Below are 26,307 nucleotides of genomic sequence, written 5' to 3' on the forward strand. Positions count from 1 at the left end.
AACAGGGCGCAGTCGTGCAACGCTTACACTAGAACTCATTGAGAAACCTCCATCGCTCCAACTCATCCATCGTAAAAGTCACATACAAACATACATACATACTGTACATGCACACCACTTACTCAGAGCAGTCTTCGAGTTTGATCTACAAAGGCTTCTCAAATCTACAAAACCACCCACAAGCCCAGCTACACCAATGAACTAACATTGATATGAAACACACACACTTAGCTAAAGCTACTGCATGTATAATACAATAACACAAACATCTTAAAAAAAATAAAGAAAAAGTATAACTTAAAAAATGTTAAAAAAGAAAATATCAGTAATGTGTGTAATAATATTAATGATAATGTAGTAAAATAAAGCTGTGGAGGAGATATCAATGTGGATCAGAAAATGTGAGGTGATGAAACAGCTAGAACAGCTGGAAATGGAAACACACATGGGAAGTGCAGCTAGGTGATAAGTGGAGGGATGTGAGGGGGAAAAAAGGAAACAAGAGAGAAAAGCTAACAGTGGATATGTTCCAATATGTTGACTCAGCCTCTGCTCTTTATCTCTTCTCTCAACCCTACTCTCTATCAACGAGTGAGAGTGACTATTTTTTATGACTACTGATACTGTGGCAGAGCAGCTTGCAGACTGTTCGCCACATTTTAATCAGGTAATAAATTCATATAATGTTTCTTCTGCTGGCAGATAACTCTTGGCTCTGTATGGAACTTGTCAATTTTTGCCTCAAGGTGTGATCGTGATAGCTCATCAGTGACCTACATCTCAGGGTGATGTTACTTTGCACAGTGATAAAAGCACAAGTGTTGGGAAGTGGCACTTTCAAAATGTAGCTCAATTATTGATCACCTGCTTGTAATTATAAGCTTTTCAGTTAGTGTGAAAGTAGTGTTACAGAAAACTAAAACATAGAGTTAGGAAAGCAAACAACTAATTGTCATATAGAAACTTGAATTCAGTGTTCAAGAGGATCATCATCCTCTACAGTCAGCATTAACCATTTTCTTTGCCTGATGTTATTACAATTTACACTCATATTTTCTTTAAAATATTTTTTGGTAATTCAACAACTAATTGCCCATGTTTACCACAAATATTTGCAATCTGATTGATTCATTCTTACAATATAAACCACGACCATTCTCATAATCAGTTTTCCGAAGTCCTATCATATATAAGGGGGTTTTCTGATGATCCATTACTTCCCAACCTTGTGCCGTTACTAATAATGCAAGGCACATCTGCCATCTGACTCCATTTTATTAGGGTTATCAACTACTGAGAACTTCCACAGAAGAACTATAACTATGGCACACAATAACTACATATTCACAGCATCACAATGACTATTGCTACATGATGCTGTGAGAAAATAAATCAGCTCAACTATATACCTGCTCGAAAGAAGTGTGTGATTGTGTTTGTGCTGGGCATGGGGTGAACTTGAATAGCCCAAGTTTCAAAGAGTTTAAGTTCTTTAGTGTGCGCACTCATATGAGTGTGTGTGTGTCTGTCTGTCTGTGTTGGTTTATGGTCACAGCCTGTGGTACTTGTCATTGTAACGGTGGATGGTTACACAGCCATGGTAAGAGATAGGCCGCGGCATGGCTGCCACTCCTGTGATGATGCCTGTTGACGGGTCGTAACACAGGATGGTGTCTGTCGCTTCGCCATTTTCCCCTCTGCCACCAAGGATGAAGATCTTACCGTTACACACTGACATGCCACAGCTCTCCTGCAGGGAGAAACAGACAGAAATTAGAGACAGCAGCTTCGGAGTAAACAAATTCAACGTTCTTGCAGCTGTAGTTCCTCGAGTGCTCAGTATTTGCATTTAATTTCTTACCTGTTTGTTAAAGGTTTGTACCACATGCATCCAGTAATCCTCTGCGGGGTCATAGCAGAATATGGACTTGGTGAGACCCCCACACACATATATCAGGTTGTTGAGGGACACTGCTGTGATACAGCGCTTGGCGATGGGGATGTTGGCCCGTAGTAACCAAGAGTCTGTCTCTGGATCATAGCACTGGACCTGTGACATACAGTTACAAGTAATTAGTTGTGTTTGACTGAGGGGAAAAGAAAGAAAAATAACTTTTTTTTTTATATACCATATAGGAGAAAATAGTTGAATAGAAAAAACAGAAATACGTGTAGCTTATTCTGTGGTTTGACTGACTATTGTGTGTGTTAACTTGTGCTTCATTCTCCAATTGCGCTTTAAAATAGCCTCCTTTCAAACAATGTTGTCTCTAACTACTACTAACGTGAACAGCACACCCGTATGATTTCACACGATCAGATGAGGACCTTTGGGATCAATGTAAATTACCCTGTTAGTAGACTCCAGAGATAAGTTGCTCGACAGAACTGGAGCCAGCATCAACCTTGCACAGACATAAACAAATACGCCAACTTTCCATGGAGAAGGAAAAATGTTTCTGCTGACGTTTGTATTCCTGTGAATGCCATTGTTTTCCTGTTTACCACCAGCAGCACAACAGTCTATCGAAACATAACGAAACTATTCCAGGGTAGCATGTCATCTCTTGACGTCTGGGATTATCTAAACAAACTATTATACAGTGGCACCGCTGGCACATCTTAGCGTGACAGATAACAAACTATTCCCTCCTTAAATTCCTTTTAATTATTGTTACCCAACAGTCCCTCTAACATGCTGGTCTTGCAGCATTACTGGTAAGTAATTAAGTAAGTAAGCTAAGTAAGTAATTAAGTAATTAAGTAAGTAAGCTAAGTCTTTGTATTTCCATCTGAAAAATGGTTAGGTCTTCTTGTACCATTCCCTGTTTCCATCAGCAGCATGTCACATCACATCATTGTCATCTCATTAAGTAAATGCGTTTCTATCACTGACTCTCTGATGTGAAATTAAACCTGAATTACTGGACAATTAAAAAATTTTGGCACATAGATAATGATCAGTATACAATTAATGCAGTAAAAATAGCTTAATCAGGATCAACCAGACAGCCATGATATAAATGTTATTGCGACAAACAAACTGCCAATCAGTGATGTTAAACAGGAAAAGATGCAGTTTCTGTTCTGTATCACACCAGTTTCCTTTCAGAGGCTAAAAATTTTTGTTGTCTGCAGTTGCCTGCAAAATGTGCCATAAATATGCTCTATAAATGTTCCATCATTTATTTATCTCATATATATTCATGCAGAGTCTGTGAACTACATAACATTTTGCATATGTATTTCTTGACACCAACAAGTTGAGTTCAGACAACCCACTGACAAGTCTACCTTGAGAAAAATGATCGTTTGCACATCCTTTGTACCTTTAAAGGTATAATCACTGAAATGGATTTTTGAGACAAAAAAGCACCTCAGCTGTCATCACTATGTGCTTAAGTGTGTGGTTGAATGAAGCACACATCTGTTTCCCACCTTGTCTGAACAAGTGTCGTCGTCTGGCCCTCCTCCTATGACAAAGAGCTTGCCGGCACAGCTGGCTACAGCTGGAGAGCTGACTGCCTCTTTCATTGGAGCCACCTCTGTCCAGCGGTTTGAGAAGGAGTCATAACACTCCACACTGCTCAGGCGGCTCTGTCCATCATAGCCACCTACAGCATAGACCTGAGGACAGACACACAAACATATTTGGATTAGAGGAGTTATAAATGCTTTTCACACAGAGCAAGATAGAAGTGCATTATGAGTTGTGTTAACTTTTATACATGCAGTGCACTATGCACACAGAAACACAAACACAGTCATAATCTCTCTAAGAAAGATGTTTGTATTCAAGCTTACTCACAAATATGAATAATAGCTTCTACGTCAGAAGAAAGAGAACCAGTCTATCAGGTACAGAAGAAGGATGACGTTTTGCTTCAGAGCAAGCACCATTATCCCTGCCCTCACTGCTCTAATATGTGTAAACACTGCTCTGAATCTCTGCAGGCACCACTGCATTTGCTAACCTTGGAGTTCAACATTGCTTTTGAATATGTTCAACTGTCAGGAAGAACATAAAAATACCTTGAATCTTGTGTCTTGGTGGTTTACAATGACTTTATGGCCTACTATGATAGTGTCATTTTAAGATTCAAGCTCCAAATGAGGTCTTTCAGATGAACATCATGTTGTGAATTTGTGTTGCCATGTGGTGTCATCATAATATCTTCATTCCTATTATAATTTACATTTCAAAACATTATAAAGGATATTTGCTGTGTGTGACTGTAGTTACCTCTGTGAATAAAGTTGTATGAATATCATGTTTTCATTCCCATCTGTTTTTTGTTCAGTTTTTAGCAAGATATCTCACAACCCTGCAAACAGGTTTGGTGAAATTCTGTGGAAGTTACCCCTTGGCCATAGCGTGAGTTGGTCACATTTTGTAGATCTAAGATGTTTGTTTGTTTGGTTTTTTAGTTTGTAGCAACTTAGATTTTTGAGGTGGCTGATAAAACGCTACCACATGCCATTTTCTGGTTAATCAATTTTGAACCACCAACAACAAACAAACAAACCTTTCTGAGATCTGGAGCATTACAAGCTGGAGAGTTATTCTTGTTGACATAAGATATGCACTCTAACAAGTGCCTTGTGATTACACATACTGCCCTCCTGTAGAGCAAAGAATGTCAAAATAATCAAACAGTAGAAGCTTGGCGCAAAGTATGGCAGAAAAATGCTTTTAAATGAAATAGGGTTAGAAAAAAAAAAAAGTAGGTTAAAGGTCGAGATTTGTGGTAAATTTCTATTTCCTCAATAAGATTCTCTGGAGGGAGATCACGTGTCGGACATACACTGAATATGAACATAACAACATCGACAGGCTGGTCTTATGCAATAGAAAACCTTCAGGCTCTTCCTGTCTCTCCACAATATCTGGAGCATAAACAAGTACAGCAAAGAGAGAGGGACAGAAACAAAGATACAAAGAGAGATGGAGAGTAAAAGGGGGAACAGAAAGAGGGAAGTGAATGGGGCACATGGATATTTGCATTCAGCACCTAACCTAGTTGATAGCACTACCGCCTTTTCCAACTGAAAAGTTTGAAACAGAGAAAGAAAAAAAAACAAGCAAACTCCATAAATGCATTCACAGAAATAAATACAAATTTCTTTAACAATTCAGGTGGTGTTTACTAAGTAGTGTTGTCTGTTGTTTCTATGATGACAACCACACGCCAGTTTTGCCCACATTCGGTGGTGCACAGTTGCCCCACTGTAATTCAAAAAAATGAGACTATGGTCACGTAGACCAGATGAAAATTGTTTATTTTAATACTCCATGTTGTTGATACAGCTGATAATGAATGTTAAATTTGGGTTGTTTGTTGCCACACATTAAAGAGAGAAAACAAAAGAGAGATAAGAAGGCTATGTGGCATTGAGAGATAAAGTTAATCAAGCCCAAAATGAACACGTTTAAAAAGATTTTCTTTTGTACTGGTATTTAAGTCCCCTTCCAATCAAAAATATGTTTTTTCTTCTTGTTCCTTCAATTGGATGTTTGATCTTCACTGTGCGGAATGATGTGTGTGCAGAGTTTGACACTAAAAGGCTATTTCACATTCATCCGCTGAAAGTGGAAAGTTTTTCTGTGCTCACTGAAAATGCAATTGTAAGGGGTGGGCCTAGGAGCAGGATTTGTGACATCACTAGTTCTGAAGTCATTCCTGGTCCAATATTCAACTTACAGAGTGTCATGTGGAAACTTGAAGCCTCCTGTGCACAAACACTGAGAATGAACTTTACAGTGAAGTAGGAGACATCTTGTGTCCTGCAGTTAAACGTCTGCTGAAATGACTGAAATTAAATATATTTCTGTATTCAAAGATTCAGGAATTAGTAGATAATACTACATTTAATTTGTACTGCACTTTTCATTCATTGTGAAACTCAAAGTGCTGCAGTATTAATACCATAGAACACACATCATAAAGAAAATAGTAATAACAAGTAAGATTAAAGAAAACCTTCCTGAATAGAAAGGTTTTTAGGCCTTTTTTTTAAAAGAGTCTAGGGTCTGTGCTGCCCTCAGATGGTTAGGAAGGCTGTTCCACAAGTGTGGTGCAGCTGAGCACAAGGCTTGATCCTCCATGGTGCAGAGCTTAGTACTGGGGGCCCGGAGGAGCAAGCTGCTGGCAGATCTGAGGGTGCGGATGGAGGTTTGTGGTATGATCGGTTCCTGATGGTCAGGAGGTGCATGTCCATCGATGTCATTTAAAGGATTTTAAAGTGGTAATTATACTTTTTTTGTGGAAAAACCATATCAGACACACAATTTTGTCCTAAGCAGAGTGTTTTTGTATGTCTTAATACATGTCTGGAGGGGATCTTGAAAGCGTTGATTCACTCATATTACAAAACACATTACTCATTTATCCCAATTGCTCAACCTGTGAGATTTCTGCCTCTTCCCCAATACAATGGGGATGAATGGATTGTGGTGCTAAAAGCATTGTCTCTCCAGAAACAATGTCCTGGTTACTCTGGATATTCCATAGAAATCACTGTAAACAGTTTCCACTGAAACTACTTTCTACCAGAAAATAACCACAGTGAAATGTGTTGACATACTCAGAGAAGGACAAAAAGGTAAATGAAATACTGTGCCTTTCTGTATTTGAGGTGAACAGACCCTTTAACCTTCTAGTGAGGATATCCAGACACTAGCTTGTTTGAAGGGGGTGGGGGATGGGGGGGGGGGGGGGGGGGGGGGGGGGATTGGATTACTCCTTTCTTTTCGCCCTCAGCACTCTGCACTCACTCAATAAAACACCCCACACAGTTTCAACACACCATGAAAGAGTTAGTATATCAATATTGGCACATTCGACATTAGCTTGATGATGGTAGCACATACTCCATACCCACTTGAGGCATGTGGCTATCACTTAAACACCAAGCCGAACATGATTCATGGCTCTCTGCGGACAAACTCTCTAGCCACTGAAAAAGAACGTTCGCGGCTTACTTTATGACCATGAATGATTAACAGTTTCCTAAACGTGCAGAGAAGTGAGAAGTGGTAACCGCGAGAGAAACAGAGAGACTAACTACATACAGAAAAAGAGAGAGAGAGAGAGAGATTGTAAGGGAGACAAAGAAAGATAGAGAGAAATGAAGAGCGAGACATTATGATAGATGAGAACAGCCGTCACCAAGTGCAGACATAACACTGGGAGGAAAACAAATGGTGACCTATTTTTGCTTATACTCTATGGAAACAAGACCAGTACAACAGGCCATCCCAGAATGCAGGACACAGAAGTGTTTGTATTTTCTTGTACTCTACATGTGACAACCATCTTTAGAAGTTTTAACGGTTACAGCTAGGAATAAGTGAATGAATGTAGTAAATGGAGGGTCTGGACAAGTATAGTAAGACAAATGTAAGTGTGCTTATGTGTGCAAGTGAGAACATATTTGAGTTGCTCGCCAAATATGCAAATAGTCTGAACAGTGCGTTAGCTGGAGCCAGCATAGAGGTCTTGCACAAAAGCCTGAACATGCGTACGTGCTCGTTATACAGGCTTGTTTACACGCTCACACACAACTGGAGCATCGGTGCTGTACATCAGAAGGGGAAATTACAGACTGAATGAGGAAATTACTGGGTGCAAACTCAAGAAGAAGGAACTGAATTCTGGGAAAAATTACAACACTGATATACATCCTAAAGAGACACATATTGTACATTTTTTAGATAAGAAGACAGACATAATCTGGAATGAAAACAACATGAAATGCTTTCATTGGAAACTCTGTAAAAAGATATGAGGAAATTAAATGGGATAAATGCCGCAGCGAAGAGCAGAATTCTGTGGGAAAATGACAACAAATAAGCGCAAGAGATAAGACAATACAAGCTAAGACAATTTACAAAAAAAAAAAAGTTTTCCCTCAGAGAGAGGATGTAATTTATCTCCACAAGCCTGTATAACAAGCACATATACATGTTCAGGAGAATGGCTAGTAATTAACTGAAGACATTTAAAAGGATAAAACCATTTGACTCTCAACCCTTAGTAGTTTGATAAAGAGAAAGACAGAAAGAAGAAAATATGAGAAGAGAAGGACAAAACTACATATGTGTGACAGATACAGGAAGTGGTTGGAGACAAGAGCCTCTTCTGGGATTTAACATCCTCAAGGAATGTGTTTTTCAAGAGAGGGCATAAAGCGTGTGTGTTTGTGTGTGTGTATATACTGTGTAGGCACGAAATATTTGTCACTGCTGCATGTACATTGTGTGCAGCCAGTTTAAACTAAGTTGCAGGCATGTTTGTGGTTCTCAACAAAAATTTCTGCTATGCTTATATCTTATTTTAGCATCAAATATTTTTTGCATGATAGTGTTAAGTTATCTACAGATTTAGGAGAAGTTTAAACTTGCAATGTTCTGCAACTGTAAAATGGAGTGAAGTTAAATGTCAACCATATTAGTCCAAGTTGTTTTCACCATACCTTGATACATGTCTCAAGATGGAGTTAATAATTGACTTTTATAGCCACAGTGTGACTGTCCAGCGGATTACCTCACTATTGTGGAGAAGCAGTGTGTAATTTGACTCTATGCACGCATGACTGTATTTGTTGCTTTTGTGGCAAGGCTAAGTATTTTGGGTGTTGTTGCATTTTGAGTGCTGGTTAGCATAAAAAAATCCGATACAGATTGGCTACAAAGAGACCTCCATAAAATAAAAAAGACGTTTTCACAGTTCCTGCAGCTCCTCCTGAGTCGTGCCTTTTCTGACTATGTAAATAAAGTCCTGTTTCAGCCCAAAGCTTTCCAAGTGTACTTGTATATCCATGTTGTATACAAGTATGTGCACTTGTACACATGATGACTAAAGCACACACAACACATGATGATACTTGTGTGTTAGCTTGAGTCATCTCTGTTTATGCGCTGCATGCTTCAACCAAGACAATCAATGGCTGTTCTTCTTTTCGCAACACTAATTAGATAATTACAGTTCAGACACAGTTCATGAGTTACACATGTCATCGTATTACCAGTGGTCAACATTTGTTTTGCATTATCATGGTCTTCACTGCCACAAATGTTACAAACGTAAAAGCTATGTAAAGATGGACTTGACTATCTAGTTTCAAGAACATTTCAAAACACATGCAGTTAAAATCATTTTGCAGGTTAGGAATATAGTTATTTAATCTGTTTCAGGTGTAGTGAACAGCCTTGTACTATAAACATTTAAGTGTGCTGTGTTATGACTATGTATGCAAACCCAGCAGAGTGGAGACACACGAAGCATGATACGGCCTGATGGAACTTGGAAGTGTGAGGTACTGGCACAGATCCATTAAACTCCCAATGCCCTTAAACAAGAATGTCCACCTGGCCCTCTACTACAGACTGTAAATAGTACAGCTCAAGAGTAGAAGCAGAGATCAAGGATTAGTAATAAGGTCACGTGTAGATATAAAATTTACTCAAATTTCATCACCAAACTGGTGTCAGTCCTTTGGTTTTAATGTGGCACTTCACATATTGTATATATCAAAATCAGAATCAGCTTTATTGCCAAGTAGGTTTGCGCATACAAGGAATTTGCCTTGGTACTTTGGTGCAGAACAGTCAAAAATATACAAAAATGAATCCTAAATAATATAAAAATGAAAAGAATTTACGATAAAAAATATGTAAAATATATTCTAAGCGAGAAAAGCTGCTACAGGTTTAAATTCTAAATATTGAATGGAAGAGAATGAGATGGCATTTATAAAATATTGACCAGGACTAAACAGTATATGCAGTATTAATGATAATATTACTACTACTACTAATAATAATGCAAGTTGCATTAATGTAACGCACCATGTTAGATCAAAGATCACAGATCTGCAAATGAGATTATATATTGTATATATGGGGCTCAGATGACATTCATCTGACATATGAAGGAAAAGGATATGAAAATGTTAATCACTATGTGTGGGGTAAGTAATGGGGGAATCACCTGCACTGTTCCACTATGTCAGTTTTAAATAAAGGCAAACATCCTGCTCTCAGCTGAACTGAGCTCCTATGCATCCAGGGTGTGAGCTGGCACCAGTTGTTTACAAACCCCAGGGCAACAAACGGATGAGTCACACGCATAAAAAAACGTTGCTCCTTGTCACATGGTGCTCTCATATACCAACATAGACGATCACTGATGAGCAGACAGCAGGTTATAGGCAAATGTGACTGGAATTCTTTAGTGTAGCTTTTCTGCCACAGATGAGTTACTCAAGTTTAAGACTGGATACTTAATGTCAATCATTGCTATTATGCAAAACCTTTGGTGCGTTTAAAAAGAAATTCTTTCAAGCCTGTAGGTAAAGCTGACTGAGACTATGGAGTTTTAAAATCCTAATCGATTTTGAAATCGGGTTGCATCAGACACATAAGGAGAAACTTCACAGATGTTCTTCACTCTAATCTCAAACATGCACACACTATGAGATTTGAAAATAATGGTGCATCACACACTACAGGATATTATTAAGATTATCATGCCAGAGGGAACAATGCACCATCTTATGTGATCTTATGGGGAAGCAGATGTAAACAAAATGGAGACTGACATGGTGCAATAACTCGCTTTAGTAATGCTTTGCAGTGAGAAAAAACAAAAGCAGAAGGCTAAACGAGTCTGGATGAAAAAATGGTTGGGGAGACGCGTTCAACACGGGTTGTCTGTTCTTCAGCGAGAACTGGAGGTAAGATTTTAACTGTCTGACTGTTTTTAGTATCTGTCAACAGTAGTGTGTTAGCTAACGTTAGCCTCAAGGGCTAGAATGTTTACCGTTGCTTGGCAACACCATTAGCAGCACCTTGTAGCGTTGTCTCTCTCAATGGCTATTGTGGTCCTAAATATCAAATATGTTTGAAATTATCGGGGTGGCCCCGAATGAGTCTGCAAGCAGTTCTGGAGGTTACCGACCAAGGTCCCAGACCGGATTTCTCCTCTTATTGTTGGGAGGGGTGAATCGGGGATAAATCGGCCCAATACTCCTGTAGTCTGAGCCCTTAAAACAGTAAGTGTAGCAGTGAAATGAGACATATGACTGTGAAAGATATGAATCAAAAGTAGTAAAAAAGCTCCATGGAACATTCCACTATATTTCCTGCAGGTGATTCCTCATTCTTAACTGCAAAAATGTCCACGTTGGGTAGCAGCAGGTAATAAAGAAAATGATTATGCACTGCGTTGCCATCCTAATTCTCTGAAGCACCCCTGACTGACATTTCTACAAGCATACCTTACATTTTACTGCGAGGAGGTGTATGTGCTGGATTCATACTTGTGTGTGGGAGAGTTACGTTGTAGCTCTGTTGCTACACTTGTAGCCTCCGTGGCCACACTGTAGGTTAAACCAAAGCTGATGTGTACATCTTAAAAAAAACATTATGTGTTAGGGCTATGCTTTGTGGAGACTATCTGAACTATAACCAGCCAGATTAGGCAACTTGTGATTTCTCCTACATGGTAGAGAAACTTATGCAAAACTTTTGTTCGCTACGATCATGGCTCCATAGTCACTCCATATCATAAAGTAAAGGAGAAATATTGACATGCTTACTTTGGGGTATACGAGAGGGCCCGATAATGTGTGACACAACTATCTAGTGTTGCGATGGTGCTGTCAAGTGGTAAAATCTGACACTGAACTATAAATAAATTTCTCCATCAGAGGCATCTCTGGTGAGGTCGTTATCCACCCTGATGCAGAAGCATAAACCCGGCTTGAGGTCTCTCCTTACCTTGCCCAGTAGGACGCCCATCTTGTGTCTCCAGCGGCCTTTGTTAAGAGAAGCCACTCTGATCCACAGGTTAAGTTGAGAGTTATACATCCACACGTCCCTGCTGTTGATACGACCACCTAAAAACACCAAAAGTTAAATATTTCAGATGTTGTCAATATTTTGTGTTCAGTTTGAGTAGAATAACCCATAAGTAAATTTAGCACTGAATAACCCAGATCACTATTACAACAACTATCTGATCGGATACAAATTAGAGGTTTAAAAATAAATCTGATTTGCTCTTGGTGAAAAGCTAGCTTTGGATAGTGTGTTTATGTCACAGTAATGATTACCTCCTAACTGGGGCAGAGTTGCATGTGTCTTATCTGACATCTCTACTTTTAAAGTGAACACATACACAATCAGGATCTTTTGCTGCTAACAGAGCCATTGCATATGATTAAATTCCTCATCTATTGTCCCTGAGCAAACATGCGCTGTAAAGAACTGTACACATGGCAGTCACTCAACTAGGTTACAGTGCGACCTAGACACATTTTTTACAAGCTGCCCTTTATCTCTCAATAACCTCTTCACGCCACAGCAACCAAACACACATACACACTTACACACACATCTGTCTGTTGATTCTGTACAGACTGAGGTAAGGATCAAAACAGATCTTGTAAAAATACACTGTGTACACAAGGAAGACTTCTAAGTTAACCGACCCCAACATGGTCTCAACAGTAAAGTTGAAGAAGTCAAAGTTTGTATCTTCTAAGAGTCTTTTGAAAAACTAGGAGATATTGTGGCAAAAGGGTTACCACTGTAGTTCTATTAGTACGATTGACAATTATCTTCTGGCTTTTATCCCAGAAAAAGCTCAGGAGAGGTATGTATTTGGAGCATGGGTGTAGCATGAATACCAATAAGACTCAAGCACATAAACACAACAGAAAGGTCAGTGACAATCTGTGTTATTTCACACCTGATCACATGGTGGTGATATCAGTTAATAGAGATTTAGAAAATAAATAAGAACTGCCTTTAAATCACACCTCTCCCTTTGAAACATGATGCCCTCATGATAAGAAGTGTTTCTTACTTAACAACATGTAGTAATACATGACACATCTCTTAATACTAAAATCTAAATATTTATATAATTCAGTGTCTGCAATTTGCTGTTGGGTGTACTTGCTCCAAAGACATGTGGGTGGTTACATGGAACAATGCTAAAGGCATAAAGAAATTCTGCCAGTGTAAACAAAGGTGCCTAGGCCTCTCCTGTATTCACATGCAAACAAAGCAGGATATTTTCAGTATTGTAAGAGAGCTAACAGACAGCCTAGACAGGTGGGGAGAGCTATTAGGCTTGTATTTCATCCTAACAATAAAAATCAGGTCCTTCAAAGGTCATCGAATTAAATAAATCAGCTGCTTAATAATAATTAATGTTAATTAATGTTCAGTCATTTTAAATTACAATGTAGTAGAAGTGCAACAATTAGTCCATTAATGGATTAGTCGATCGACAGAAAATGAATCGGCAACTATTTTGATAAGTGATTTATCAGTCTGAGTAATTTTTTTGAGAAAACAAATACAAAGACTTTCTGGTTCCAGCTTCTTAAATGTAAATATTGAACGATATTTTTCACCATTTTATGACATTTTAAAGACCAATTGACTTATCGGTTATTCAAGAAAATAATCGACAGATTAATCAGTCATAAAAATAATGGTTAGCTGCAACCCTACACCATAGTACACAGACAAAAGGAGACAAGGAAAGGAAGTTAGTCCCAACATGTATTTGCTGGATTATCTGCTGGATAGTGAGAGAGCCAGACAGTCTGCTACTCTTGAGGCTTCCGTTTTAAAAGATTTGCATGAAAGAAAAAAGTTGACAGAGGATGTAACACTTCAAAGAGAGCCTTGTAAACCTAGAAGGCTAGTTAAAAGAACTACTACCTGCAGACTCGGGCGGAGTCTTGTCTCACTTAAAAAATTCAGTTGGTCAAGTCCTACCAGCTCAGATGGGATGAGCCCTCTGCTGCTAATTACTGTTTTTAAGAACCAGAGGCAGTGACTTTAATTAGGTCCCAATATGATTTGTGTGACAGCTTTCTGAGAGTTACCATTGCTTACGGTTACGTACACTTTTATTGCTATTGCTAATGATCTAGTTCAGCATGTTAAAGCAATCCTGTTGTCTAAGGAGGCAACTAGAGAAGTCAGATCATTTGTGAATATGACATACAGGCTTCTGTAATGTATGAGGTAAGCACACTTGTCTTGTTGCTCACTAGCTGATAACACATTATCCAAATGTATTTAATTTCCTACAGTGGAGGCATATTTGTTTCATGTTGTAACACTAAACCACATATATCTTGTGATACTGGATTATAATTGAGATCATACAAACAGTAACCTCAAGTACTCAAAGCATACCCACTTGAAAAAGTGGCTGCTTGCAATGCTATAGATGTGAGATAGCTGTGGCTCAAGTCCCAGAAAGACCTGAGAGGTTCTGTACACCCATTTGAGGCACATCCTATTTAAGACCACAGCTTACTGCAGCTATGCTGGAGACTGGAGGCCCACCAAGGTATTTATACTAGTTCCCAGGGAGAAATGCAGACAGACAGACAGACAGAATGGAAGTAGGTGTGGGAATGTAATGGAGAGAGTGCAAGTGAAAAATAAAGTTAAGAAAAGATGGGGTAACAAAAAAAGGAAAATGGGTGAATGAGGATGAAAATATGCAATAAAGCAATGTGTGTGTATGTATGTGTGAGACAGAGAGACGGGGGGAGGGGTGTGTTGACTTTTCCAGGCAGCGCTTGAGGGTAGATTGATAGCGCACACGTGAGGACTTGGCACAGCGAGAGCATAAAAAAAGCATAAACACTTCACACTCTTCGCTGAAAGGGAAGAACATTCTTTTTGTTCTATATATCTCCTTCTTATTTTTTTTTTCTCTTCTCCATATCTTCTTTCAACTGCTGTATTTGTCCAGTCATTTTTTGCAGCTCATTTAAGCATGTTTGAGCATGAATAATCCTAGCAGGCACATTTGAACTTCTGGCAATACATATTCCTGGAAAAAATTTCACAAAAAAAAAAAAAAACCCTAAATGCCCCCAATCCAACAACCATACAAAACAACATTCTGCACACAGCACATGTTCAAATCAGTGCTTGACTTTGGCAACTAACTTTATCCTGACTAGTCAAGATGAATGATGTAATACTAATGTCTTTTTTAATCTAGGTCTTTCTTTCACCAAAGGAGGCTTACGCCACATTTGGCCCAGCGCTAAGTTCCAAAAATGCAGCAGACTTGACATGAGGCTATGATAGATATAATATCTCATATTTAGGTTTATTTTAAGCTAATCACACCACAACCTATTGACACAGTCTAAAATTAAAAAGGGCTGTTAGATAGTCATATAAAGGACATCCTAGAAAGCCGATAAACCAGTGGGAAAGGTGGTGACCCTGATGATTGAGCAATAGGAAGAGAGAAAAAGACCGAGCTGGCCAATGAAGGCCTCTTCCAGCACTGAGCAAGGAGAGTGCATCCAGATGTTGCTCTCATATTTTCCTTCAACTCCAACAGTCTGTGGCTGTAAAAATAACACCAGGCAAACAGCCACTATGGCCTTTCCTGCCACTCCACTGGGGGATTAGATGGCAAGTCAAGCAAAGAGAGACACAGATTATGTCCCTTAAGAGTGTACATGTGATTTTTTGGAGGAGTATGATAATTTTGAGTACAATCAAATGATAAGTGAGAGAAATTGAACTTTTGTACAAAACTAAAGATATAAAAAAAAGGTAAAATAGCATTGGGACCATGGTTTGAAATTTACTTTAGGTTTTTAAAGTTACCAGCCATTTTGAATTCTGAATTTTCACAAGATATCTGAAATGAAATTAATTATGAGTCACTGATCCATTTCTACGTGGTGAAAAAGAAACTTAACCAGCTACAGGAAGATTTAGTGACATTTAGAAAATATGTCTTGATTGGCTAATGATAATAATAATCATTATCTACCACAATTAATAGATTGTATTTGGCAGCTTGCACGTGTTAATCAGGACCATACCATTGAATTGTTGTTGTCTTACCTGACACCAGAATGTCGTTGCGGAGGGCGCAGACAGCATACTCTGACTTGGTGAACTCGGGAAGTTTGGCCAGTGATTTCCACTCTCCTGTTACTGGATCATAGCATTCAGTGTAGGGCAGGTTGAAGCCTCCCACCCTCTCACAACCCCCAACCACCACAATCACCTCAGAGTAGCCAGTCGACCTGCGCACAAACGGGGAAGGTCAGCCAGACAGAGAGACAAGGAAAACAAGAGATAGAGGGGGAATAACAACACGACTGAAGCAATTATAAGAACAAAAAACAACGATTATTTTTAAATGAAAAGACACAGGAATGTACAGATTGCAGACGCGATGTCTAATTAAAATACTTTATAGTTGTAGACATACACAATGGCATGAAGACATATAAACATGTCAACGCTTTATAATATAAAAGGGATTTATAATTAGAGGGTAGATATTTGGGCTATTTATTATATTTGGACAGAGTAGTGGTTTCTACAGGAATAGCGTCACTTATCTAAAAGGTAAAGTTCAGTTTAAAGTGATAAAGAGGTATTAATCTTAAGTACAACAAAACACACTTGAAGATAGACTTAAGCTGAATTTTCATTATCACAAAGATTTCCTATTTGACTGCTCAAAACACATGCTGTGAATATCACCACATTTCCTACAGTGGAACTTATTGCAGCTCTTTATCTTATTTTAACATTCTGAAATATTGATGCCAGATAAAACACTACTAGTAGTTTGTCCATATAAAGAATTCCTAATACTGTATGTAGTTGTAGACATACACAATGGCGTGAAGACATATAAACAGGTCAACACTTTATAATATAAAAGGGATTTATAATTAGAGGGTAGAAATTTGGGCTATTTATTATATTTGGACAGAGTAGTGGTTTCTACAGGAATAGCGTCACTTATCTAAAAGGTAAAGTTCAGTTTAAAGTGATAAGGAGGTATTAATCTAAAGTACAACAAAACACAGTTGAAGATAGACTTAAGCTGAATTTTCATTATCACAAAGATTTCCTATTTGACTGCTCAAAACACATGCTGTGAATATCACCACATTTCCTACAGTGGAACTAATTGCAGCTCCTTTTCTTATTTTAACATTCTGAAATATTGATGCCAGATAAACACTACTAGTAGTTTGTCCATATAAAGAATTCCTAATACTGTATGTTCTGGATAATGCTGTCAGTGCAAATGTGGCACTTTCTGCACTTTCACCCACATTTCCCTCTTCTTTACTTGACATGTGATAGAGTGTAGGTCAGATCCAGGTGGAAGATTGGGGCCATTTCACGTGCTTGTATACATCTATGAGACACTTTAGCCCAGGAGCGCTTCAGCTTTATGTGTCTGTTCACGCAATGTGTGTGCGTGTACATGTGATAAATGAGATTTTAGTAGCTTCCCAAGAGAACAGAGGCCCTGCTGTAGACACAGAACGGGGAGAATCTGGCATCTGTTTTGAGCAGGAGAGGATCTGGCCCTCAGGGCAAACGAAGCTGACGGTGCGGGTACAAACTGCCTGCTTGGCTTGCTGATCTGAACAGATCTGCCTGGATACTGACACAATACACCTGAAATACACGTCATGTCACAGCCTAAATAACTGACAACTGGCACTGCCCTATTTCACCCTAACAGCAAATCAAACTCAGAAGAGCAGCTGCACTCTTGTTTGCTGTACAGTAGGCTACCATATGGTCTGTTTTGTATCTCATTCATAAGGTTTCACTCAGTGCAAGCCTTTGTCAAAAAAACATCAGAAATAATAGCATTAATAATGGTAACTATGTAGGCATTAAGTGAAAAGGTGGGGAAATTAAGAACCCAAACACATCAGCAAGGTGAGTTACACTGCTGGTATGATAACAAGACTCAACATTTCCTGATTGCCGTTTCTTGCATCACATCATTTTTTCTTTTTTTTTTTCCAACCAACCAGTATATGTATGAACATGCCCTCCCTCCTTCATTATCATTTCCATGTCAAAATAGGACTAGAAAACAAAGCTCAGTCAATGACACACTTGTCTGTTCAGCACAATAACACTCCCTGTCTCTCACATACGCACACATACAACAACAACAACAACACCACCACCACTGCCAGGTCATTAGATCGAGTTCATGCGTAGGTTGTAACCTCATGTTGTAAATGTGAAGCATAAATTGACTCGATGCTTAAAAAGACAAGTTTTCTTATGTCACTCTGACCTCTGTTATCATCACTGTGGAATAAGTGTTTGTACCCAACAAGATTAAGACAAAAGATCAAACAAAATATGTTTTCTTCGCCAATATAAAATAATTGGTGCATAAAACAGCGGAAACAACAGTCATTCATAATTCATGTGAATGCAGAACAGTACGTACTGTCAGACTTTAATTAGACTAACAAGTCATATTACTTCCGTGAGCAAAATATGTTGTGACTTGGTAAACTGACTGGTGAACAAGTATCTCTTTCCTTTTGGAGATAACATCTTGGATAGATTATCAGTCCCCTTCGTCACAGAGGGTATAACCAGTAAACCAACATTACAGTTACCTGCGTGGACGGGTTCTGGGTGACATCATTTCATTTCCTAGCACGTGGTAGCGCCTGGCCTCGTGGAGAAGCTGGTAGCACTCTGGAGCATTCTGGATGAGCTGGTCCCCCTCCACTGTCTGGACAAAGTAGTTGGGGTGCAGAAGGGGCAGGCGCACATGGTGCAGCAGGGCCTTCAGCATGGGCTTCCTGTGCTCCACAGTGTGGTACACCCATCGCATCACCGACTCAAATACCACCTCCTCCTTACCGACGGACAGCTCATCACTGCAGATGTACTCTTCCAGCTCTTCCCTGCGTAGGTCAAGGAACTCCTCATGCTGAGCCACCTCTGAGAAGTTGGCCAGGGCGTAACTGCGGCAGCGGCTGGCTAGCTGCTTCAGGGAATGGGCATCGGCGAAGCGTTGGATGCCCAGGCAGTTGCAAGGGTCAAGCTGGTCTTCCAGGAACTTTGCGCACGCGTCACGCAGTGTGGTGATCTGGAAGAGGCTGGAGGTCTCAAAGAGGAACTGGACATTCTCAGTGGTGATCTTAGCGCGGCCGGTGTAAACATAGGTGAGGAAGGAGTCCATCGCCTCAGCCAGGATGCCGTTGATCTCCACCAGCATCTCGCGGCTCTCGCGGTGATCATTGCAGAACATGGCTCTGAAGTAGGAAGAGCAGGCAGAGAGCACAGCACGATGGCAGGGGAACTCACGGCCCTGCACGCTGATGACCACGTCAGTGAATAGGCGGCAGTCACGAAACTCATTGAATACTTGCAGGATGCCCTCTGAGTGGGATGAGCCAGAACAGAAGTCCAAGACATCCTGGCTGGCTAAGGTTTTGGAGTCAACCTCAAACACCTTAGGAGATAACATGTATAAACATGTGTAAAATGTGTAACTTTCATCAGTTATTACAAATGTTTTGAAATATAAAACATATCAAAAACAAAATATATGTTTGTTTGGCTGCACCTTGCGTTTGACAGCTGGTGAGTCTCTGATCCCAGAGTCCTCTCTGTTCATTCGTCTGCCCAGAATCAACACCATGGCTGCTACCTTCAATGTAGACCTTCTCTTAACTTTACAATGACCTGAGGATGATGAGAAAGTAGTGCTATTACAAAGAATGTGCTTCCGTAACATATTAGATCCTATTATTTACTAATATCATCAGTAGCATCCTATCAAATATGGCAGGGGGGGATTGCCTGGAAAGGTCATGAAGTCATAAATAGCAACCTAATTGGATCCCTGTAGTACAAATTGAGAACAGAAAAACAAAGCACTCACAGAGTAAAGCCACAAAGCATGTGTACAAAAGTGGTAGAAAACATGTGAGTACCAAACACGTTTTTTTCAAGCCCATGGGACAATGCTAAAATGTCTTACATCAGAGTTAAGTAAAACTAGTTTCAAGGAATGAAATCTGAGCTGCACACAAATCTCCGTGACACTTCCTCTAGCTCATCAATGCCACTAAACAGTTGTGCTCAGCAGCAGAATGAACTCGGAAGAAAGAGACACAGGCGGGAGAGAGGTTGAGCAACGGTTGGAAAGCCAACCTACATGTCAGTCAGGTTTGTTTTGAAAGAGAGTGGGGGCAGGGATGCTATCAGACACTACATAGGCTAATCATCGTTTGAACAACAAGTGTAAAGTCAGGGCTTTTGATAACCTTGAGGCGTATTTTGTGCTTTAAGTACACCTGTAGTCTTAAGACATCTCTTTTAGAAAAATATGGGCTACTCATAGCACAACAAACATATCCCATGAGTTATACTTTGTTCATTTCCACAAAGACTGTGTTTATATCTAGGATATGCAAATTCAAAACGTCTTGAAGACATTTGATCAAAACATTGAATTCTCTTATCTATGGCCACTGGCCCTGGTAAATCTAGCAGCGGGTGTAGCCTTTGCTCCAGTGAGGTAATTTATTTCAGGTTATTTTTAACTCTGGCTCAGCCTCAGAAGAGTCAACCTATTCACGCGCAGCACCTCCTTCAGGTCCTGGAGACTGGAGGACAGGTTTAGCCAGAGGTGTCTTAACGCATGAAAGATTTTTACCAAAGCATGTTTTGCCTACTCTACTGACGAAGAAACAATGAGGAATAATTCAATTAACAAACAAAAAAAACCCAAAATAATGTACAATAACACACAAAAAAAGCATAAATAAAATACATGTTATTGTTTTATGTTTTAATTGTCTTATTGGTTGCTTTAAATATAAAATAATGCAAATATAATTTAGCTTTTTTGCAATTTCAAAAAATAAGAATTTAAATTTGGCAACTTCTCCTTGTTTAAGTATGAAATTACAGTTAATCAAGTAGAAATGCATTAATATAACGTTGTATGAACATGTAGTTAACTGAAAAAGCAGAAAATAGTTTGCTTCGCTTTATTAGACAAAGGAGACTTGTCTCGTGCCGACCGTTAGCCGTTGACAACACGCTCAAAAAAAAGAAAAAAAAGAAAAAAGAAAATGTACGTTAGCAGAGTCGTTGATTTACTCAATATAACATTACTGTGACAAATTCAAACGGAAAACAAGTTATCAATTCCAAATTCAACACTTATAAGAATTGTCAACATCCTTAGTCATAGAGGAAAAAACGTTACCTTAGGAAGAAGTCTCCAGATGAAGCTTCCTCTTCAGTTACAAGCGGTGGAAAAAAACAAAAAGTACTAAGGAAAATAAATCTGTTTTCTGAAAAAGGTTTATTAGTATCCTTTACAACATCTGACCTCGAATAGCTATGGGACACAAAGTAGGCTGTTATACAGCCGGGACATTTTGACTTTGGGGTGATGACAAAAACAAAGGGTTCTAACTAGCTAACTGTAAACACAGAAGCCATATATACTTGTCAGGGGAAAAAAAAGAAAAACATCCAGCCCACTGCACCCACTCAACTGGTGTTGCTGATGCATTGTGGGTAATGAAGTTCATATGGAAAGTTGGCGCTTGCTTTTTGCTCAATGAGAAACATCACTTCCCAAGCGCCTATAGTTCTCCACGTGGCTGTCCTTTGTTTGCAAACAAACGCAACTTTTAGTGGAGAAAAAGTTCATAACGAGGAGTGACAGCAGTTGAGCAATACACGCAAGGGAATACCAGTTATAACGCATGAACAGTTAATACGACAATATTAGTTGTAAATTGCCGCCATTAAACACACTTTGCGACCTCTATAAAATACCAACTTTCGGATATCCATGGTGGGCACATAGGGATACAACGAAAAACGAAAACATATCAGACATAATCGTGTTAATCTAAAAGTTATAGGTATAATGTGATCCTATAGACACGTTAAAACAGGATGAGTGGCACGCTTTTTTCAGGTGAGGAAGGAGGAGGAGTTCAGTTAGAACAAAGGATGTCACAACTTCCCTGTTGCAAAATATTTCTGAGAGCTCCCAACCGAGTTCACCGAGGAAGGCACCGCTAACCAGTTTTACACCATGTGTGTTACCAGTACTGGAGTGAACTGTCATATTTACACATCATATTTCCTTCTTGGAAAGTTACAGCATGTATTCATGTCTAAATTAATACACTGATAAAATTAACATAAAATTCTATGTATGCTATGGCACAATAAGATAATAAGTAATCAGAGATACGTGCTGTGCTCTCTTTGTATAGTCCTTTCATGTATGTCTACGTCAAAAGGTAGGGGGATGAGGGTTTTTTGGGCTCCAGGTATCCGCTGTACAAGTTCACCAGAACAAAACCATCTATCAGCATATAAGAGACCACGAGATTAGCAGGCTAACCACCATTGCCGAGAGTAAACATGTATGCGCAAATCTGTCAGTGATTTTGTGATTTTTATTTCTACAGGAATAGCGTCACTTATCTAAAAGGTAAAGTTCAGTTTAAAGTGATAAGGAGGTATTAATCTAAAGTACAACAAAACACAATTGAAGATAGACTTAAGCTGAATTTTCATTATCACAAAGATTTCCTATTTGGCTGCTCAAAACACATGCTGTGAATATCACCACATTTCCTACAGTGGAACTTATTGCAGCTCCTTATCTTATATTAACATTCTGAAATATTGATGCCAGATAAAACACTACTAGTAGTTTGTCCATATAAAGAATTCCTAATACTGTATGTAGTTGTAGACATACACAATGGCATGAAGACATATAAACAGGTCAACACTTTATAATATAAAAGGGATTTATAATTATAATTAATTATAATATAATATAATTAATTTTATTTTCTACCTGCAAATGTAGAAATTAAGGGTGGGCAATACCATAAAATTTGGTTTCAATCTGATACAGAATCACCATTATCAATGTAGATACTTTTCATTATTAAGAGGCTAAGCTATTATGTAGGAGGAAGCAATGCCATGATTTATGAGGTGCATTTAACACTAATAATTTGCTTCTGCATATATTTCTCATTACCAATGAATGAGTCACCAAACATGAAGCTTTTCCCTCTACTTCCTCTGTCACTTAAACAGGTTCATGGTTAAACACAAGACAGTTTTTAATGTTAAATTAAATGCACATTTTTATTCTGTTAATTCTCCGAACTAACAAGTTGATCACACACAACAGCAGCACAGAAACAGAGTGCATTCACTAAGCAGAGGGCTCATGTCCAGAGTGTGATCTTACATGAGATGGAAGCTTTTCTTTTTGGTTCTGGTATCGATACTTAAAACAACACTTGATATCTCAGCCTCTGCTCAGCAGAGCATCTGCTGTTGAGTTGCACCAGTTACAGATGGCACACAGCAGAAACAAAAATAAGTCCCTGCAGGAGGACATCTGACTCACCACTATTCACCAAACCTTTGTTAAAAAGGGAAAGTCCTCTTTTCTCTTCGCTAGTCCCTTAGATCACCAAGTCAATTAGTCATTTGTTAATGATCTTCTCGGACATCCAGTTTTAGACAAACAAGACCTTGACAGAAAATGGAGTTAAGTGCTTTGTGACTCTGGCCATAAAACTGAGAGTGCATAGCAGGTTCTTGTTGGATTTTACATTACATAATGATGATGAAATACATATTTGGCATGAATGATTTATCTTTAAAATACTGCTATTATGATGCTTCAACAAATTTGTAGTTCAGCATATTTAAGTGTTAAGTGCTTTAAACACACAAAATCACACGAGAAAACAAAGTTGTTTGGGATGTTGAATTATTCATTTACATTTCACAACAGCTATGATACATGTTATTTTGAGCAAGAGTCATTATTCTTAAATTTGACTGTTTTGTTTCACTGTAGTATTTCTCCATCAGAATTATAGTCCTGGTGTTGTGGAGAGTTTTTAAAACTGCATCTATACAATCATGAAATTTACAGAAAATAACAAATAAATACAGAAAATGTGAAAACAAAATCATAGACTTTTTAGTAGCTACTCAAAAATTACTTAGGGGGATGGGGGTTGCACAGGGTGGAATCTGGACTCTCAGCATTTCAAAAATCCTGGACGGTACATCTTGTTTGTTGGTGGGCAACTTGGGGGGAGGCTCAAAACATCAAAGACAGGGAACAATGAAGGCAGCATTGTGGCCTAATGTCTCACAGGAGGCATAGATACATTGAAGTTAATGGTAACAGGAAATTCATTGGAATAATTGTATGAGTATGTATCCTGGATAGTTCTGAAGAATCATTTATGACACTGTGGTCTGGCTGAGTCTCCTGTGCCAATGCAGGAGCTGCACTAGAGTATCAGAGATTTCCCTATACCTCAGCCCATACAGGTACGGAGCAAACGCCCTGGGCAGCAACATAAAAACACACATATTGACTGTGCTGACCCACACACGGACATCTTGACTTATGTCTGTGTCCTGGAACAGGAAGAGCTCCAGGGTGAAAACAAAGCCGGGGGCAAAGTAGAGTAGGAGCAGAACCCCGTGGGCCAGCAGCGTGACCCGGGCTCTGGAGAAGCGCCTCTGCCAGATACCATGGGCCCTCGTCACCATGTAGAGCCGAATGTAGCAGTAAAAAATGAGCAAGGTGCAAATGATTGCTGCTACAAAGAAGTAGACGTGAATCCCTATCATGTCCTCGATCTGAATGAAGCCGAGGGAGATGAGGGCTAGACACACAGCCACCGTTTCGTGGGGATCTCCCCTCCCCACCTCCATTAAGATCACCAGGGTGAACGGGTATATGGCTGACAGCACCCACACCCCCACCAGGATGCAGTGGGTGCGGGCAGGTGGAAGAAAGTCATGGTAACGGAGTGGCCAGCGAACTGCAGCGTAGGTGTCGACCACCATGAGGGTGACGGTGAGGATGGCACAGCAGTAAGCAGCGACAGTGACAGCTGTGATCAGCTCACAAACTAGCCAGGGTACCTCAGCTTTCACAGCGTTACAAATCACTGTGGCTAGGTTGAGGATGAGGAAGAGCATGTCTGCTGTCAGAGTGTTGGCCACCAGCAGGTAACGCGTCTCCTGACGCAGGGCACGGGACGCAAAGATGCATATCAGGAGAACAGGGTTGGCTAGTAGGGTGGCAAGTGTGACCACAGTGGTAGGGATGAAAAATAATTCTAGGTGCCACCTCCGCAGGCTCTCGACCCAATCCTGTGTGAGGTTTGAAATTAGAAATGATGATATCATGGTGTCTTTGAAGTGTGATGGAGACATAGATGCTCTGACTGATGTGTGTTTTATGGGGTAGACTACTTCCTCCAGCAGATTCCTGTGGATGAAAACACAGCCGTAAATTACCAAGTGGTCCACAGTGGACCACATTATGCATGTAAATGCATACAAATATGCAGTATAGGATATAAGTTGAGTGAGGGACTATTTTATATAAGCTGCAAGGTATTGTGACCTATTTATAGCTATGAGCAAACATGGGTCTTCACAGGAGGAAGCATAAAAGCAGTAAATCTACATTATGAACTATGGACTGTAAACAATATTTTCATATAACCTACTGTATGCATCATCTTGATGTATTGCAGGCTGGACAAATGTACTGTATAACTTTATCAAACTCTGCTTTAGCTGATTCAGTCTTGATCAAAATTACATTTATGAGACTTTTGGAAAGGCCTTCTTAAGGCATTTTACAGTACAGTTGAGATGAATTCAGTCCAGATCAATGTCAAATATGAACAGCAAAAAATAATATACTCTGCACCATGAGTGTTATGTTGCAAAGGAAAACAAATGCAAATCAATGCAAATTGAGAAAACTGGAAATGAATAACTCAATGTGAGAAAAATAACAAAACATAAACATTACACCTGACTTAAGTTGCTGATTGGATGAAACAATCCCTACATTCTTAATTCATAAATTGTGACTTTAAGGTATCTGGTGGTGCATCAAGAATTTATTTTTTGATTATTTTTTCAAAGGAACACCACGAATATCCCCTTCATGCACATGAATAGATTTCATGTTCTGCGGTCAAACACCCGGGACAAAAACACAAAAAAAAAATCACTTGGTTCAGTTTAAACTTTGCTTAGACACACCTATTGACGAATTATTGATTGACCAAAGGTGAGTTTTCTTACCTGATGTCCAGAGCAGAAAAACCTGTCTGTGTCTTACATCCATTAGGCTTAATGTTTCTGTGAATCGATGGGTGTTTTGTTCAACTTGAGTCACTCGCTGGTCTTATCTGATGTACTCTTTGTTGACTCACACGGATGATATAGGGATGCAAAAAGCTACAGCCACTTGGCCGTCACATAGTAACAGGGTGGAGCTTCCGTCCCCTCAGCTGCTCCTCATGCTGTTGCTTTTCCGATATCAACTACCTTCGATGTTTGAAATCGGGCTTTGTTGTAAGAATTCATTTGAAAACCATCTA

At 39.3% G+C, this 26,307-nt stretch overlaps 2 protein-coding genes across 2 annotated transcripts; both read right to left on the reverse strand.

Moving 5' to 3' along the window:
* Positions 1-462: 462 nt before the first annotated feature.
* Positions 463-21,875, reverse strand: klhl24a (kelch-like family member 24a). Its single transcript, XM_042429597.1, has 8 exons — positions 21,087-21,875; positions 19,434-19,552; positions 18,475-19,319; positions 15,914-16,098; positions 11,783-11,901; positions 3,439-3,627; positions 1,862-2,050; positions 463-1,750 (listed from the first exon to the last, which is right to left on the reverse strand). The coding sequence occupies exons 2-8, from the start codon at positions 19,506-19,508 to the stop codon at positions 1,550-1,552; spliced, it is 1,803 nt and encodes a 600-aa protein (XP_042285531.1). The 5' UTR covers positions 19,509-19,552; positions 21,087-21,875; the 3' UTR covers positions 463-1,549.
* Positions 21,876-23,715: 1,840 nt separating this feature from the next.
* On the reverse strand, positions 23,716-26,238 carry LOC121908699 (probable G-protein coupled receptor 148). The gene is made up of 2 exons (XM_042428927.1): positions 26,009-26,238; positions 23,716-25,175 (listed from the first exon to the last, which is right to left on the reverse strand). The coding sequence occupies exon 2, from the start codon at positions 25,118-25,120 to the stop codon at positions 24,134-24,136; it is 987 nt and encodes a 328-aa protein (XP_042284861.1). The 5' UTR covers positions 25,121-25,175; positions 26,009-26,238; the 3' UTR covers positions 23,716-24,133.
* Between the last annotated feature and the right edge of the window lie 69 nt (positions 26,239-26,307).

The sequence above is a fragment of the Thunnus maccoyii genome, chromosome 12 (assembly GCF_910596095.1).
Source record: "Thunnus maccoyii chromosome 12, fThuMac1.1, whole genome shotgun sequence".
In the NCBI taxonomy this organism is placed as follows: Eukaryota; Metazoa; Chordata; class Actinopteri; order Scombriformes; family Scombridae; genus Thunnus; species Thunnus maccoyii.

What these genes read in the sequence shown, in the direction of transcription:
- LOC121908699 (XM_042428927.1), bottom strand. Translation starts at nt 25,120, where the DNA reads ATGTCTCCATCACACTTCAAAGACACCATGATATCATCATTTCTAATT.
- klhl24a (XM_042429597.1), bottom strand. Translation starts at nt 19,508, where the DNA reads ATGGTGTTGATTCTGGGCAGACGAATGAACAGAGAGGACTCTGGGATC. An exon ending in CACCAGCTGTCAAACGCAAG is followed by an intron (nt 19,320 to 19,433) that starts GTGCAGCCAAAC and finishes TTATCTCCTAAG; the next exon opens with GTGTTTGAGGTTGACTCCAA. An exon ending in CCCAGAACCCGTCCACGCAG is followed by an intron (nt 16,099 to 18,474) that starts GTAACTGTAATG and finishes GTTTGTGCGCAG; the next exon opens with GTCGACTGGCTACTCTGAGG.